Source organism: Lissotriton helveticus, chromosome 4_1, assembly GCF_964261635.1.
Source record: "Lissotriton helveticus chromosome 4_1, aLisHel1.1, whole genome shotgun sequence".
Lineage (NCBI taxonomy): Eukaryota > Metazoa > Chordata > Amphibia > Caudata > Salamandridae > Lissotriton > Lissotriton helveticus.
Genome location: NC_136063.1, coordinates 831,418,827 through 831,436,001, shown reverse-complemented (window position 1 = coordinate 831,436,001; position 17,175 = coordinate 831,418,827). Strand labels below are relative to the sequence as shown.

At 45.5% G+C, this 17,175-nt stretch overlaps 1 protein-coding gene across 4 annotated transcripts in view; it reads left to right on the top strand.

Moving 5' to 3' along the window:
* The window catches only part of SPIRE1 (spire type actin nucleation factor 1), a 579,327-nt gene that overhangs the window by 549,525 nt on the left and 12,627 nt on the right, over window positions 1-17,175 (top strand). For all 4 annotated transcript variants that reach the window (XM_078687482.1, XM_078687481.1, XM_078687480.1 and 1 more), the window contains 2 exons: window positions 2,856-2,883; window positions 11,834-11,970. In XM_078687482.1, the coding sequence (XP_078543608.1) occupies window positions 2,856-2,883; window positions 11,834-11,970 (165 nt within the window). The remainder of the gene's footprint in view (window positions 1-2,855; window positions 2,884-11,833; window positions 11,971-17,175) is intronic.

Here is a 17,175-nt window from a genome sequence, read left to right as displayed (position 1 = left end):
AGAGTTGGGAAATTTATATACCAGGTAAAAATGGCACTCGACTCCCACTTAATGGCATTGTCGGCAAAGTAACCGGAAGCCTTCCGCCCCAGTTATCCAACCTGGGCTGGTTTAAAGATCTACGAAGAATCCATCTTTCGTTAACAGCCCCTGGTACATGAATTGACTCTACCGAACTTTCATGTGCCTCCCCTTATCAGCTGGGAAACACTTGTACAACCTATACATTACTCCTTTTAAAAAGAACTCTGTTTTGGACAGCTTATCAGGATTAATATGTTAGTTTTTTAACTTAAAGTGATTTTCATTTTTATGTTTGGATGGAACTTGGGTGAGGGGTGAGTTGGGACGTTCATAAAGCTTTTTATTTTTTATACTGTAAAGATTTTAAGTAATCATGCAGTTTATTAATAAATAAATAAAAAAATAAATAAAAAAAAGGTATAAAAAAAAGAAAAATCTTTAAATAATTTTGCTTGTGAGTCTAAAGCATAATACAGTGTATACATATGCATCCCATGTAAGTTTCCTGAAATGCTGTTGTTTGTGTACCCCAATAAAAAGCTCATAAAATAAATATTTGCCCTCTGGCCATAAAGGAACAAATGAAAGTCCTGTTGGGTGTGTTCACTTTGAATGGGAGTGCTAGATCAGCAGTGTGATGCTGTCATGCTCTTCACACTGTTCAGTATCTGGGTCTCCACCCTCCAACTACAAGAATGCAACACTGCACTACACTTCCACTCTCTGGTGGAAGCTGTCCTCATTCTGCGCCTTGTGTCATACTAATGAAAAACAACAGTTGATGGACAGAATGCAGAACAATGTCATACATTCACCACAGTACAGAGATCTGGGCCTTAATCCATCGTTTTTTTGCACTCCACCCCAGTTCAGACATGGCCATATGCAAATCCACCTTGACCGTGTGCCTCATGGGAACAGTCCAGCCCGAACTGCCAAGCCATGTCTTCCCTGGACCGGAATCCAGCATCCTAGGACCGGTTTCTGGCTATCAGCCGTCTTCAGCCAGGATAGGTTGACTCCAGTGGCGTGGAGAGAACGGGACTCACGTCTGAGCATACTCGTCCCACGGGTTCTGCATTCTGTCCATCAACTGTTGTGTTTGCTTGTGTCATACTAAGCCAGAAGCATCCAAAATGGATCCCACTGGCCTTGGTACGGAGATGCGAGCAGCACACAGAGTCCTAATAGTATACATGTCCTACTACACATTGACTGCACATACAAACACTTAGCATGCTCACGAAATGCCAGTGCACGGTTCTGGGTATCATATAATGGCAGAACTTTACATAAGAGGAGCATGTGGGGTCGGACCTCCTTGAGACAAAGCCTGGTCATGCTATAGATTTAAAGTAAATGGCGTAGTTGCCACACTTGCTTCATGTAATCCACCCAGGGCATGGATAGTAATCCAATGCCCACTAGGAAGTCACGCTTGGTGGGCCTCTCCAGGTCACACACAAGTTCTGGAACTCACATTACCCGGGACACCTCCAGCACTATGCACACACAGGATTTGCATGCCATCAAGACCAAAATAAAGTTAAGGATACCAGCTTCCCACGCAGTCGGGGACTCTTTGCAGGGGTACACAGCTATTCACCATGCAGGGGACATTTGCATCTCAAAAGCAATGTTTTTTTGTGCAAGACAAACCAGCATTGACTTATTAACTGACCTTTTATTAGACCATCTCTGGTATATGATCCCAGGTTTTGTGTAGGGCTGATTTGCTAAAATGTATGTTTGGCCAACATTTAGCAGCTATGTGAGGCAGGTAAATGTTTATAATGTGTCTTCTCATATCTGTCAGTTGGGTTTTAGAGCTTAAAACTGGGAGCTCACCTGATGTGCATCTGTTTGTGCAGTCTGCATTGATGGTACTAATAGTGGACTCGGTACTTTAATCTTCACTGATTTGCCAATCTAGATTAGATAATAAAAATATGAATTACATTACTGTGCCTTTAAGACATTTATTTTCAACCGTCCATACGATTTTTTTATCAACCATTGGCAAAGCCAATAGGTTTCGGTTTCTTTTTCAGTCCTCACTATAACATTTATAGAAACTGTCTGCAGTGGAAAAAAGACATTTGTATTCTGCAAGCAGCGCATCTATGAGATAAAGAATTTAATGCATGATGATTCACTATACTTATGAGATCTTGAGTGAGCTCTCTGGCATTGGAATGCAAGCTCTTCATAGGAGGTGCCAGCAATAGCATGAGGCGAGAAAAAAACACTTCTCTGGGTGCTGCCAAAGCCCATTCCATTTATATTTTAAAGAATTGGCAGAAATTGATCTTGCAGACGGCGGCGCTTGTCAAGCGAGATCTAAAAATGTCAAGGAGAGAGAAAGAACATCACAGTGCAGGAATGGAAAGAAGCCAGATTTAGGAGGTCAGTTTTATTTACATTATTGACTCCGTTTACTTATTCATGATTTGTGAAAGCCAGCCTGGGATGTTATGTGCGAGGTCTATTACTGAATCACCTGCGATCTGTTAGGTTATAACATAACTTATCCATGACTAAAGCCATTAGAGGTATTCATTTTCTCCCTGGTCGTTAATTTGGTTGCCTTTAGTCAGAGCCACCTTTTAGGGAAAGGTATGCAATAGCAAAAAGAAAAATAACGCTGTTTGGTAAACAAAATTGTCATGTTGTAGATGTGTGATGGAATGATAGTGCAGCAGTGTCAATTGTTATGACAGATGTGCCTTTTATGTTGGCATCAGTTCCTCCAGTACTTGTAATAGTAATGTGTAGTGGCTTTCGAATGACTTGATTTTTCGATAATATTTGCTCTTTTTTTTTTCTCTCAGGCCAGTGTGTTCACAGTGTTGCAAAAAGGTAAGTTTACTTACATATGACTCCTAACTCCTTTCCAGATGTCTTACATATGGCATGCACTCTTTGCTTATGAAGCTGTCCATTAAGTTTGGAAGTCCACTTTACTGTTAACCAATCTCCAGCCCACCCTTCATGGGCAAGACAATGGTGAGGCACATTGATACCTTTTTGTTGAACCTCCTGATCTCAACTAATCTTCTCTGGCTCAACAGGTTCAGTTCAATCCAACTTTAGCCCCCTGTTGTAAAATCAATTGTAACAAATTCAGACAACGGACAATGTCAGCTCCTTCCCCCAGAGCCCCAGCCTGTGTCTTCACTCCTATGTGAAAGGACCTGCCTCCTGGTCCTCTGTACTTTAGATATGCCTCCAGCTCAGGCGTCGGAGCTGGAGCCATCTTCAGCTAGAGTCCACCCAATGTTGCGTTGCACGATTAACGATTAACAAAGAATGCCTATGGTTCCCTCAAGCCCCTCTGTCTTGCCAATGGTACTGCTGGAGAATGGGGGACATTTGTGACTCCAGTTCGGACACCATTCTTGGCCTTCTACATCTTTCAGATGATAATGACGATGAGGAGGTAGCTAACTTAATTTCAGATCATTATACAGATATTGGCCTTTTTAACGATTTGTAGAACTCATGCTGCTTGGATACCTATCTAGAGTTCGCTCTGTATTCACCTTTAGGCCCTTCTATGGAAGAAAGTGCCTCCTTTGCAGTAGTTGTTTGCGGGACGTTGTAGGTCCTTGAATTAGCACTCCCCTCACAAAGGACTAAATCTAGCCTCCTCACAGAGTTGTGCAATCTGGGCCATCGACCTCTGATCTTATGTTGTCTTTTAATGATGCCCTCACTGACTTGGCCTTGGCTCTGAATTCCCCCCATTGCGAGGCATCACATTCCAGTGCCTGGTGGTGCAAAATGTTTGACTCAACATGCAGCACAGGAAAGCCTTGTATTTCAGGCCTCTAGGAGTAATATAACCATTTATTTTGAAAATTTTATATAGCGCGAACAAGATCTTTGCAGATATCAGAGCGCTTTACAAGGGCATGGGGATAAAAATACAGAGTAATAAAGCGTATATACAAAGTAATATATGAGGTAGTTAGGTACAAGGTGCTAGTTACATAGGTAGGTCAAAGGACATGAGGTAGGTCACAGGTGAGGTAGTGTCGGTACACTGTGCATAGACAAACAATTGCGTCAATAGTATAAAGTACAATAATAAGGAGCATATACTTGCTTAAGCGTGTTTAGAATATTTAGAGTTTAAAGGTGGGCAAAGTTGAGGTGGGTGTGTGCAGGATGTATAGTCCCACAGGTGCGACAGTAGTAGAGAAGTAGGGATCGTTGAGGTGGAGTGGGTAAAGTGTGCAAAGTCAACCAGGTGCGTCAACAATATAACAATATACATAGTCAAACAGGTGCGTCAAACATTATAACAAAATACAAAGAGTGAGCGTATACAGTCAAGTAATTCGATAATACGGGTGGTACAATAGACCAGGGGGGTCGGGCAGGTCTTACAGAGCAGATTCATGAGTGATACGGAATAGTAGATCATGTGTATTTTGCCATGAGGATCGCTTTAACTTCTTTCTTAAAAATTGTGTTGGAGGAGATGAGCCTTGTTTCAGGAGGGAGTGAGTTCCAGATCCTGAGTGCCATTCCTGAAAAGGAGCGTTTATAATTTTTTTCCTTCCGAAATCTTCGAGGTTTCAGCAAAAGATTGTTTGTGCTTCTAGTAGTTCGGGAGCCACCCGAAATTGTCAGCTTTTGAGTGAGGTAGGCGGGTGAATTCAGGTGAACAGCCTTGTGTGTCATGCATGCGATTTTCAGTTGTATTCTGGCTTCAAAAGGTAGCCAGTTCAGTGATTTAAAGTCCGGGGAGATATGCGAGTGTTTTTTTGAGCCTCTGCCGGTCAGAAAGTCAAAAGCAATCAATGCTAGGGCCCCCCAATTTTTTTTTCTACAGCCGTTTGACATTACTCCTCCTGAATGCACTTTGTCTCATGGGCTGTTACACACTTGCCTTTTGAGACATGGCACAGAATATCTTGTCGACTTTGCCATTAGACGTCTGCCACACCTTTCAGTAGATGCTACATAATGGTCAAGATGCTGTGAAGTATGTTGCATGTTCTTGGGCACCAGCATCATTATCAGAAGACATGCCTAGATGCATTCTACTGGATTCTCAGAAGCCGTCCAAACGTTCTGCTTTCATATATTGGTGCAGCATGCACCAACACGTGTCAAAGGAAGTAATGATGTTGTTCACCAAAGGGTTGGTTGCACTGGTAGCAGAGGCAGAAAATAAACTGGGGTGTTACTCCTGGAATTTTCTGGAACCCTAAAAGGTCACAGGCCTAATAGGACTGATTGTAGACCTCACACACTTGAACTCCTGCCTGAAAGAGGAGAAATTCAAAATGATGACACTTGCTCAGGTTCTGCAGGCCTTGGATTAGGGGGACTGGACATTGTTACTGGACCAGCAGGACATGTATTTATCTCCACTTTTAAGTGGGGTCAGATCACTTCCAATTTATTGTACTGCCCTTTGGAATTGCATCATAATTGAGGCTAAGGTCCCACTGTTTCAGGCAGCAGCTTCTGTTCCAGCCTTGGTGGTACTGAGGCTGCTTGGGCTCTTGGCCTTTGGCATCTTGCTGATGTCTCATATCCATTTAATGGAATCTATGGCTTCAGTGAGCCCATCACCGTGGGGATGTCTTTTATATAGAGTCTGTATCAATTATGAGGCGGATGAGGACCTTCAGTGGTAAATGATGGATGTCAATCTCACATGTAGGTAGCCATATTCTTTGCCCCCTCCAGAGCTCACCCCAATGATGGATGTGTCATCTTCAGATGGGACTGCCATCTGGACGAGGTAGAGATCACAGGTGCCAGGTGCAGCACCACCACTACATAAATCTTCTAGAGCGGTGAATCATTCCAATGGCCTTAGAGGCTTTCCTCTCTTCCTTGAGGGGCAGTTCATTCAAGGTTCTGACATACAACACAACGGCCCCATGTAAGTGCAATTGGCAGAACAGAATAGAGTCTCAAGTCCTCTGTCTGGAGACTGTCAGGTTTTGGAGATAACTGTAACTTCACAGCATTTCCTTGATAGTCAGCTAGCAGGATCCCTCATCATCACAGCATAGAGCTTGGCAGGAACCATCTAGCAAATCATGAGTGGCATCTGCACCGGGAGTTGGCACAGAATATCTTTGCCAAGTTGACCTATCCGTTGCCTCTGAAAATATTTGTTGGCCAGCCTATTGTATTCCAGTATTTCCTCCTCGAGGATCTCTTTGAGACATGTCCTGCTTTTGGTGGTACTCCAGCCTCCTACATGTGTTTCCACCTCTGCTGCTGATCCCAAGGGTTCTGAAGAAAGTCAGATGGAACAGAGCACAGATGATTCTGGTGGCCCTGGATAGGGCCAGGAGGCTCTGGTACTCCAAGCTACTAAGCGTGAGCATCTGCCCTCTACCCCGGCTTCATCTTAAGGGGGAACTGCTGTCCCACCAGTAAGGCAGAATGCTGCAGCAGAACAACTACAACTTCATGCATGTAGATTGAGTGGATCAGATTGAGTGGCTTTCATCTACAGTCATAGGTGGTTGATGTGTTTTGGTTGGTCTCCTCTCTTCCACCAAATCAGTTTATTCTGGCTGCTGGTCATGTTTTTGCCTGGTGCAAGAAGAAGCAGGTTGACACTCTAAGGGTTAGATAATCTAGTTGATAAATGTTGTTTGTGTTCTCTTTGCTGTGGGCACTGTTAAGGGTTGTCAGCCTTCCTTTGCTTGCTTTTGCAGCCGTCTGTACTCCAATCACTCGGTGTGATGCATTTTCTAAAATAGCTTACACCTGTGTATGCCTAGCCACTACATTATGCCACACTGGGACCTCAATTTCTTAGTAACATCTTGATGTGTGCTCCTTCCGAGACTCTTCACAGTTGTACTGTTAAGTTCTTAACTCTAAAGTCCAAGTTTCTCGTTGCCACCACTTCTACTACTTGCGTGAGCAAGCTTGCCGGCCTTGTCATTTCAGCCTCCTGTCACCCTGACAATGATGCTTAGGACTCATGCATCCTTTCTTCTGAAAGTGGTATGACCTTACCACATGTGCAGACCATCACACTTCCAATCAGCCACGGCTCCTCCATTAAGGCGGAGGAGCGTCACCCCCCTAATTAAAATGCTGCAAAGTCCAAAGATAAAATGGTAATAAAGTTGATTTATTACCATTATATCTTTCACTTCTCCCGAGAGTTAGGGCAGGGTGGGGCCGTTGCTGCGGATTGGCAGCAGCAGGGAGGACTGGTAGGAACTTCAGTTAGAAGTGCACGTGTCACTTTGATGGCTAACTGCGACGGCCAGTCTGACATGCACACTTCAAACCTCTCGAACCCAACCTGTTATAGACAACTGGGTGGAGCAGACAAATTCTCCCAGTGCCTGAGAGAGCGTTGAGCCAACCCTCTCCAACCAATCCTGGTACTTCTCTCATGCTGCTTAACATCGGCATAATTACAAAAAGGGGGTGGTGATGGTCAGAGTATCTGAGTTAATCAGAACACTCCTACCCAGTCAACAGATCAGGGCTTGATCCATCACCATTTTTTAGCTCACTGCACCATCCCAGTTCAGAACCTGGCTATATGCAAATTAGTCTGTCCCTGGCCCAGTGCATCATGGGAACAGGGCAGACCAAACTACCAAGCCAATTCTTCACTGGAAAGGAAACAAGCTTCCGGGGACCGGTTTCTGGCATTACAGCCGTCTTCGGCCCGGCTTGCTTGAATCCTGATGGTGCAGTGAGCAAGGGACTCATGTCTGAGCATACCCTTCCACACTCATGGTGGCCAAAATAATGACAAAAAGGGGGTGGTGATGGACAGAGTATCTGAGTTAATCAGAACACTCCTACCCAGTCAACAGATCAGGGCTTGATCCATCACCGTTTTTTAGCTCACTGCACCATCCCAGTTCAGAACCTGGCTATATGCAAATTAGTCTGTCCCTGGCCCAGTGCATCATGGGAACAGGGCAGACCAAACTACCAAGCCAATTCTTCACTGGTAAGGAAACAAGCTTCCGGGGACCGGTTTCTGGCATTACAGCCGTCTTCGGCCCGGCTTGCTTGAATCCTGATGGTGCAGTGAGCAAGGGACTCATGTCTGAGCATACCCTTCCACACTCATGGTGGCCAAAATAATTACAAAAAGGGGGTGGTGATGGACAGAGTATCTGAGTTAATCAGAACACTCCTACCCAGTCAACAGATCAAGGCTTGATCCATCACCGTTTTTTAGCTCACTGCACCATCCCAGTTCAGAACCTGGCTATATGCAAATTAGTCTGTCCCTGGCCCAGTGCATCATGGGAACAGGGCAGACCAAACTACCAAGCCAATTCTTCACTGGAAAGGAAACAAGCTTCCGGGGACCGGTTTCTGGCATTACAGCCGTCTTCGGCCCGGCTTGCTTGAAACCTGATGGTGAAGTGAGCAAGGGACTCATGTCTGAGCATACCCTTCCACACTCATGGTGGCCAAAATAATTACAAAAAGGGGGTGGTGATGGACAGAGTATCTGAGTTAATCAGAACACTCCTACCCAGTCAACAGATCAGGGCTTGATCCATCACCGTTTTTTAGCTCACTGCACCATCCCAGTTCAGAACCTGGCTATATGCAAATTAGTCTGTCCCTGGCCCAGTGCATCATGGGAACAGGGCAGACCAAACTACCAAGCCAATTCTTCACTGGAAAGGAAACAAGCTTCCGGGGACCGGTTTCTGGCATTACAGCCGTCTTCGGCCCGGCTTGCTTGAATCCTGATGGTGCAGTGAGCAAGGGACTCATGTCTGAGCATACCCTTCCACACTCATGGTGGCCAAAATAATTACAAAAAGGGGGTGATGATGGATGCTCTGTCCATCACCACCCCCTTTCTGAATCGTTTTGGCCACTATAGGAGTGGCAGGGTATGCTCAGATGTGAGTCCCTTGCTCACTGCACCATCAGGATTCAAGCAAGCCGGGCCGAAGACGGCTGTAATGCCAGAAACCGGTCCCCTGAAGCTTGTTTCCTTTCCAGTAAAGAATTGGCTTGGTAGTTTGGTCTGCCCTGTTCCCATGATGCACTGGGCCAGGGTCAGACTAATTTGCATATAGCCAGGTTCTGAACTGGGATGGTGCAGTGAGCTAAAAAACGGTGGTGGATCAAGCCCTGATCATTTGACTGGGTATGAGTGTTCTGTTTAACTCAGATGCTCTGTCCATCACCACCCCCTTTCTGAATCGTTTTGGCCACTATAGGAGTGGCAGGGTATGCTCAGATGTGAGTCCCTTGCTCACTGCACCATCAGGATTCAAGCAAGCCGGGCCGAAGACGGCTGTAATGCCAGAAACCGGTCCCCGGAAGCTTGTTTCCTTTCCAGTAAAGAATTGGCTTGGTAGTTTGGTCTGCCCTGTTCCCATGATGCACTGGGCCAGGGTCAGACTAATTTGCATATAGCCAGGTTCTGAACTGGGATGGTGCAGTGAGCTAAAAAACGGTGGTGGATCAAGCACTGATCTTTTGACTGGGTATGAGTGTTCTGTTTAACTCAGATGCTCTGTCCATCACCACCCCCTTTCTGAATCGCTTAACATCAGCAGCATGAGAACAGCGTCTGGAGTGGTTAAGGGTGTTGTCTCTGAAACCACGTGCTCCTCGACAGACTGAAGAACACTGAGGAGAGGAGGCGAATGAGTGGGTAAGTATATATTTCATTTTTTTTTTAAATCTGTTTTTATTGTTTTCATTCACAACTTCGGCAAAAATGTCAGAATGTATATAATCACATGTTACAGTTAGCTTACATAACCATTTAAACAAATCATCGTTAATTACTGCATTAATCTGGCTGATAGCAGTTGAAACATTAGGCAATCTACTCAACACATATCACATATCCACTCTTACATATCTGCGAACTCATCGTCAGAACTGTCCTCATCGTAATCAGGTATTGGCTCACATATGTTCCCCCGATATGCATTCCATGCTTCCCATATTTTGGTCCATTTCCGGGGGCATCTCCGGTTTATATAAACTGTTATTTCAGTCGTCATAGCAAGGTCCATATCTCTACACCAGGCCGCCAACGATGGCAGATCCTCGTCCCCCCATTTTTGCGCTATATTACGTTTTGCTACCATGAGTCCCAGTGTAACCCATGTTTGCCCAGGATGCGTAAGATCATTGGGTTCCCACATGTTTAATAGGCATCTGCACGGCTCTGGTATGAGCATATATTTCATTTTAAATGTTCTGACCCACTGATGGGCACTGTGAGAAACTAGTACTGCCTTCAGCCTCAAGCCAGAGCTCCCATTTATGGCCCGTTAGACACTGTTTATAACAAGCCATGGTTGAGAGCTTTGGCGTTGGCCCTAAAGGGGCTCTCCATGTCTCAGTGCTGGTCAGTGGGTCAAAATGACTGATTTGTTTGCCCCATTACTTATGCCTTCCACCAGTCGCCACTGCTTCCAACATGTTTTTCGCATCCATTGAAAGAGAAGGAGGGGCATCAGGGTTTGGATCCATGGAAGATTCTTTGTTTCTCATTCATAGGGCAGCTGTTTATTCGGTTTGCTGGTGCGAAGAAAGGAAGTGTGGTACTGATATGGTTCTTAGACCAATGGAGTGTCCTCTTTTTTAAACTGTGTTATGCCCATCCCATGAAGGATTCTCCAGACTGTCTTTGGACTCATTAAACCAGACCAAAAGCCACAACTACTGCTTTAGGCTCAGGCGTTACGGTTGTGAACATCTGCCAGGCAATCATGTGGACATCCTTCCATACTTTTACCAATCGCTACTGCATCAATTCAAGGGACTGCAGAGAGAATAATTTTGCCTGCTTGGTCCTGGATGCGAATTCCTTCAACCCCAATTATTGACCACCCTTCATTAACACCCAATTAACTCCTGTTAAAGCCAGATCCTTGTCCTGGCTAATTGGCATCACCCAAAGAGGGATGTATGTGATGGAGGCAAAAAAACATCAAAAACAAACTTCAGGAATCCTGTTACGGAGAAACATAACAAAGCCTCCCCTCCCCCAGAATAACCTTCATTTTTCAGCCAGCCCTCTTTAGTCCCTTTTCTTTTTCTTTTCAACTGATTCTGGCTCCTCTTTTTACATCTCCTGCTGACATACCTGTTCCACTCTGTTTTGTCTCTACTTTCTCTTCCTCACTCCTTTTCTCCATCCCAGTGCCCTTCCTCCTTCTTAATTGTTTTGCTCTGCCTCGTCTTAAACTGCATCCACATGCTTTCACTTCCTGCACTGGTCATGATAGACCATGGGGGCAGACTACAGCCACCCCTTTTATGTGAATGTCTATTTTTGTATTTCCTAATGGTTTACTAACTGTAAGAATTATTTGTTTCTTGTTCAGGTTTTAGTACCAGGACTGGTGCATTATTTGTGTTGACAATTACCTGATTTTCGCCCACAAAGCTAGTCATTATTTTAATAATTTACCTAAGTGGTGATTTACCAATATTGGTTTGTTAGATCGGAATGCTAACTTAAACATCACAAGCAGTTTCTTTTCCAAAGCAGCATTTAAACTGAGGACCTGTTTGGCATCACCACTGTGACAAGACTGCTGGCTCAGTTTCCTGAAACCTTTAATTAGTCTTTTAAAAAACCTATTCACAGCTAACCCACCAAGCTGAATTATCCCTTTTCCCTAGGACTGCTCTCACCTCTTCCTAAATACTACAGTGTATATTGTAGAAATGTGTTTTAGATCACCTTGTTTGAGCACTATACACACCTAATTTATAGTTATTTTCCTTGTCGAAGCATAAAAACTAAGCTGAATTGTGTTCTTCTTTATTCCTGTCTTTTTTTTTTTTTACATAACAGATGCGGCTACCCTCCAAGCCATATGCCACTCTTCCTATCATCTCTCTGGGGCCATCAGCTTTACAAAGAGGGGATAGCTTTATGAGGCCAGAAAAGGAATCCACAAGTCATCATCGGCCACACAAAAGCTTAGCTAGGTGAGACATCTTGTGTACCGTATGATTTTATAATACCTCATTTAAGAAATTGTTTGCTCCTTTGACTATGTCTGCAACTTACCTCTGCTCTGGGCCACTCAGTTGCATGGTCTGTGCTTATTCCTATGGCTGAACTTGTCAGTCATCTGCTTATTCTGTTTGTTCAAAAGGAGGGTTGGGTGCACACTGCCTCACATCCCAGCACTCAGTTTGCCCCAATGCATTATGGTAAATGCAGTGCATGACAACGCTTACTCCAGTGGTAGCCTTTTATTTTTTCACCCTTGTTGGTGCAGCCAGTGCTGTCTATCTCTAGCTAAGTGTTCCTGAATTTAGTCCTTCGTCAGTAGAGAGCAGCAAGACTTTTGGGGGGTGCCAGAAATAAGTCTTCTCAGGTCTGTGTGCCACTCACTGGGTGCTAGTGCATTAATCAGAGCTCATCAACTCATTAGCTCAAGGGAGTTAATTTTATTTATTGTTGTGGAGGATTATTGCATATCAAGAGCTTTTCATAACCAAAGTGTATTGGTGAAGTGGCAATGAATGATAAGATGTGATCATCTTGAGGAAGGTAGCAGATTTGTTTGTCGCATGTGTGACTGTAGATACAAATGCTCGGAACACTCCTGCCATAGTGTTGGGTATGGATGTTTGCAAGTTGTTTATCTTTGAAGAAATCTTTCAAATTATGCGATGCATTGTGACTCCTCCCTTGGTGGAGAATGTGCGTGGGCACCAACTCCAAGTTAGATTGCTTTTTTCTTCCATCGAGTTCGGGTATGTATCGACAAGATGTTGAAACAACCATTTGTCTACTTTGTTTCCTTTCGCTGATACCCTCTGGAGATATCAGTCCAGCGACCGAGTCCCTGAAGACCAGGGCCCCCTGCCTTCTGGGGCCACTCCCCCTCTCTTCTGATCTGTGACATCCAAGAATGATGCTTAGAGCGTGATGGAATGGATGCCCCCTTCCAGAACAGCCGCAGGTGCCAACTGAAGTACCATTGGTCAGGCCATCATATGGTTTGTAACTTCTGCCTCTCCCTGGAGCACGACAACATCTCATGTGAATTTTGCTTTGCTTCTGATTGATAAAACCTTATGGTACCGAAGGGAGAGGCATTGATGCACCGCATGATGAAGCATAAGACTGCTGCTGATACCCTAACATATTCGGCATTCAAGACCATTCGACACTAAGAAAGAGGAACATGCCGGCCCTTCCGGCATTCTGCTGCACCAAGCCACAACCTGCCCAGAGGCCATCTTCTCCAGGGCCTCCGACACAGAAGCAGAAGAGGTGGTCTGGAGACTCACACAAACAACAGACCTTACTGAAGACTGTGCCCAGGGTCTTAAGAATGGTTGGTTGTGATTCCAAGCCTCAGAAGAGGCCTCATGCTGCATAGCACCAATCCCAAGGGAGTCAGACATCAAGCTCTGTATACAAGACATTACCATGTCCAGGGCCTCTGCTGCCTTGGGGCTCTAATTAGCACTGGTTGAAGGACTCTTATGTGAGAAAGGACTAGTCCTAAGCTGATTACCCCTCCCATTCATTAAATCCCATTTGGTTCAAAAGCTCCAATAAATCTTAACACCACTGAAAGCCAAAGGCATCATCCACACCAGTGCCTAGACCTCTGTTGATTCTGAAGCCAGCAGTGATACAGAGAGTACCATCGATGACCAGCTCAGAGGTTTTGGAGCAGCCAATTCTAAAAAGACTCCAAAAATAGATAGATGCGAGGCAGAACTGCCTGTTTATTCATCCTGTCACAGGGTAAAATCTCAGCAAAACCACCCCTACCATTACCAGTAAAGAGTGTCTCGAAAGAGGAGCCTTGCCTTAGAGGAGGAACCTGCTTCAGAGGCTCCCCAGATTCCATACCAAAAAGACGCAGACCAGGGCATTAGCCTTCACACTCATGTTCTACCTCCTACTCCACCACAGCCTCCACTAACATTGTTGCACTCTTTACCCCCACTGCCTACAACAGAGCCACCTGAGGGAACCCCATGATCCTGTTCCGACGCATACATCCTTTTTGTCCCTGCTGATTCTGATGCTACACAGTTCAAGCCAAGGCTTACTTTGGTATGATTATGATGTTGGTCCCCTGGGAGATCCAGACTTCAATCACTAATACGTTTCGGCAACTCCCCCAAATGATACCGCAGTATATCACGAGGTCATCTAACAGGCAGTCACCTTCCAAAAGGTCCTTCATGATGAAAAGGATTTCTTTGTTGAGACCGTATCTAAATCAGAGAGGATGGTGCAATTCTTGGCCATGCTCAAGGACATATTTAAGCCCACCTGTGGCACAATCATGGAACTCATGAAGGCAAGGCTAGTAAGGTCCAAGGGGGAGAAAAAGTATAATCCCTCCTTCTGTGTATCTGTCTATATTGGAGGTCATGTCCACCCAACTCTAGAGTCGTCCATACCACCCACAAACAGGCTTCTGCTCAAGCCATAGCCCCACCACCTGACAAAGAAGCTCAGCGCAGCAGGCAAAAGGCTGGCCAGTTATCCACTATTGCAAGGCCAATTCTGTTAGCGTTCTCTCCTAATATAACAGTTCTCAAAGGGTGAAGAGCCAGAAGCTGGTTAAATATCTCTCTAAAGGAGTTCAGGAGGGGCAAGAGCATCTCCAACACTAACATCTGTTGCGTCTTTGATGCCATGGACACAGCCTCCCAGGGGCTTAGCCTCAGCATCCTCCCCAGACACTATGCCTGGATCCACATCTCAGGGTTTTAATCCAGAGGTCCAATAGCATCTCCTGAACCTCTCCTTCGATGGGGAACACCAATTTGGGACACAGGTTGATGAATTGCTGGAGAAGATCAAGGACACAAGCAGCACAAAACCAATAGGTGCCCTTCAAACTACAACATCTAGGCATTCCTTTTTCAGACAGCAGCCCAAAGAAGGGGCCAAAGTCACTTTCCCTGACCAGCCACATGCTTGTCGGAGGCAACAACAGTCCTCCCCCAGCAGGCGGGCTTGGGTTATACTAAATGTGCCTACAGGGGTAATAGCAACAAGGGTAGAGGTAGAGGAGGTTCTGTAAAAGAAGCCTCCATCTCTAAGCACTTACTTTTCCCGCATCCCCTGCCACCAATCACCTGCTACCTGTCAGGGGGAGACTGCTAGATTTCCTCCCCTCCTGGCAGGAAATCACCTCAGATCAGTGGGTTCTTGCATTGGTTTTTCACAGTTACTACAAAAAGGCTCACAAGCCCACACATACCCTCAGCAGAGAACATCTTTGCCTTCAGAAAGAGGTGTGGGCCTCACCAGGTGGGCAAGGGTGTTTACTCTTTACTTTCTCATTCCCAGGAAGGATGGATTGCTCAGGCCAGCAGTGAACCTCAGTCGTCTCAACAAATACATCCTGGAAGAATATTTCAATATTACAACCCTTCAGGACGTCATTCCTCACCTCCAGCAAAGCGACATTACACTTCAAGGATGCCTCCTTTCACATACCGATCCATCCCGCCCACCAGGGCTACCTCTGCTTTGTGGTAATTGTACAGCACTACCAATTCAAAGTACTCTGCTTTGGTGTCCCCACTGCCCCAAGGGTGTTTGCAAAGTGCTTGCTATTGGTACCGCTCATTTTAAATCCATGTTTCCTTATCCCGTCAATTGGCTGATCAAGAGCATTGGCAGGTAGCAATGCCTAGCTCACACTTGAGCTCCAATCACTCTCTACCACAGCCTGGGATTCACCATAAATGCCACCAAGCCCTACCTTCAACCCTTGCAGGTCCAGACCTTCCTGGGATCCAGCCTAAAAGCAATTACAAGCAAAGCCTAGGCCAACCAAGAGGGGGTGTTGGAATTTCAGTAGCTGCTGCCTCTTTTTCAGTCCAATCGTCACCTCACAATCAGATATTTGATGCTCCTACGGATGATGGAATCATGCATCGCCATAGTACTCCATGCCAGGCTTCACATGGGCCGGTTGTAGGAGTGCCCCTCAGCGCAATGGTCACATGCAGCGGGGCATTGGAAGGAACTAGTGTTGTTAACGACCAGCGCCCATCGCTCTCTGCAGTGGTGGAACAGCAACAACTTGTTGTAAGGCAGGACCTTTGCAGACCCCGCCCTTTAGGTCACTGTTACCTCGAGCTCCTGGCTATGCACCTAACTCTCAAAGCCTTCTTTTAGATTATTCAGGGGAAAGTAGTACTCACCAAGACAGACAACATGACCGCCATCTATTACCTCCAGAATCAAGGCTGTTTGCATTCTTCCCAGCTGTCAGCCACCCATCTGGCAGTGGGCTATCTGCCACTGCATACAAATCCTGGCAGAGTACCATCTCTGGGTAAACAGCAAATTTGCTGATTTGCTCAGCAGGGCACATCCGCATGAGTGGGAACTCCATCCACAATTTCTACTCCCCCCTATTCCCACCATTGGGGCACCCTTCAGAAAGACCTGTTGGCCATACATGACAAGGCAAAATTCCAAAACTTTGCCTCCAAGTTCCCACAACCACCGTTCATGGGCAATAATCTATGCCTAAACTGATCAGGGATAATTGCCTACACGTTTTCCCCTCTCCCACTTCTTCCATACATGGTAAGCAAGATGTAGTAAACATCTCTCACACTGATCCACGTGGCTCTCACTTAGACAAGGCAACCTTAGTAATCAACGCTCCTCGAGATGTTCATCAGCCCCCACGAAACGCTGAGCCAAGGTAGAATGAGGCATCTGGATGCCAGACAGCCCAGCCTAGCAAACTGAGGTCTTAGAGTTTGGTTTTCTCAGTCTTCCCTAGGAGTGCATGGCCATCTTTTGTGAAGCTTGCAGACCTACTTCCCGCACATGTTATGCTGTAAATTAGAAACGTTTTTTCCACTATTGCATCCCCAAAAAATTGGCCCCTTTAAATCATGCTGTTGAGGATGTCAGTTATTACCTCTTGCACCTACAATATTCAAGACTGGCTTACACCTCTATAGTTACACCTTGCCAATATTGCCCACATGCAAAACAGGGGACATTCTTCCTTATTTAGGGTCCCTGTCATCAAGGTGCTCATTGGGGTGCCTCAAGAGGATCATACCTGCGAGGGAGACCCCCACCTCTGCATTGAATCCTAATGTTTTGCTTATCTTGCTCACGGGTCCCCCTTCAAACCCCTACACTCGTTTCATTTGCAATTCCTGTTGTGGAAG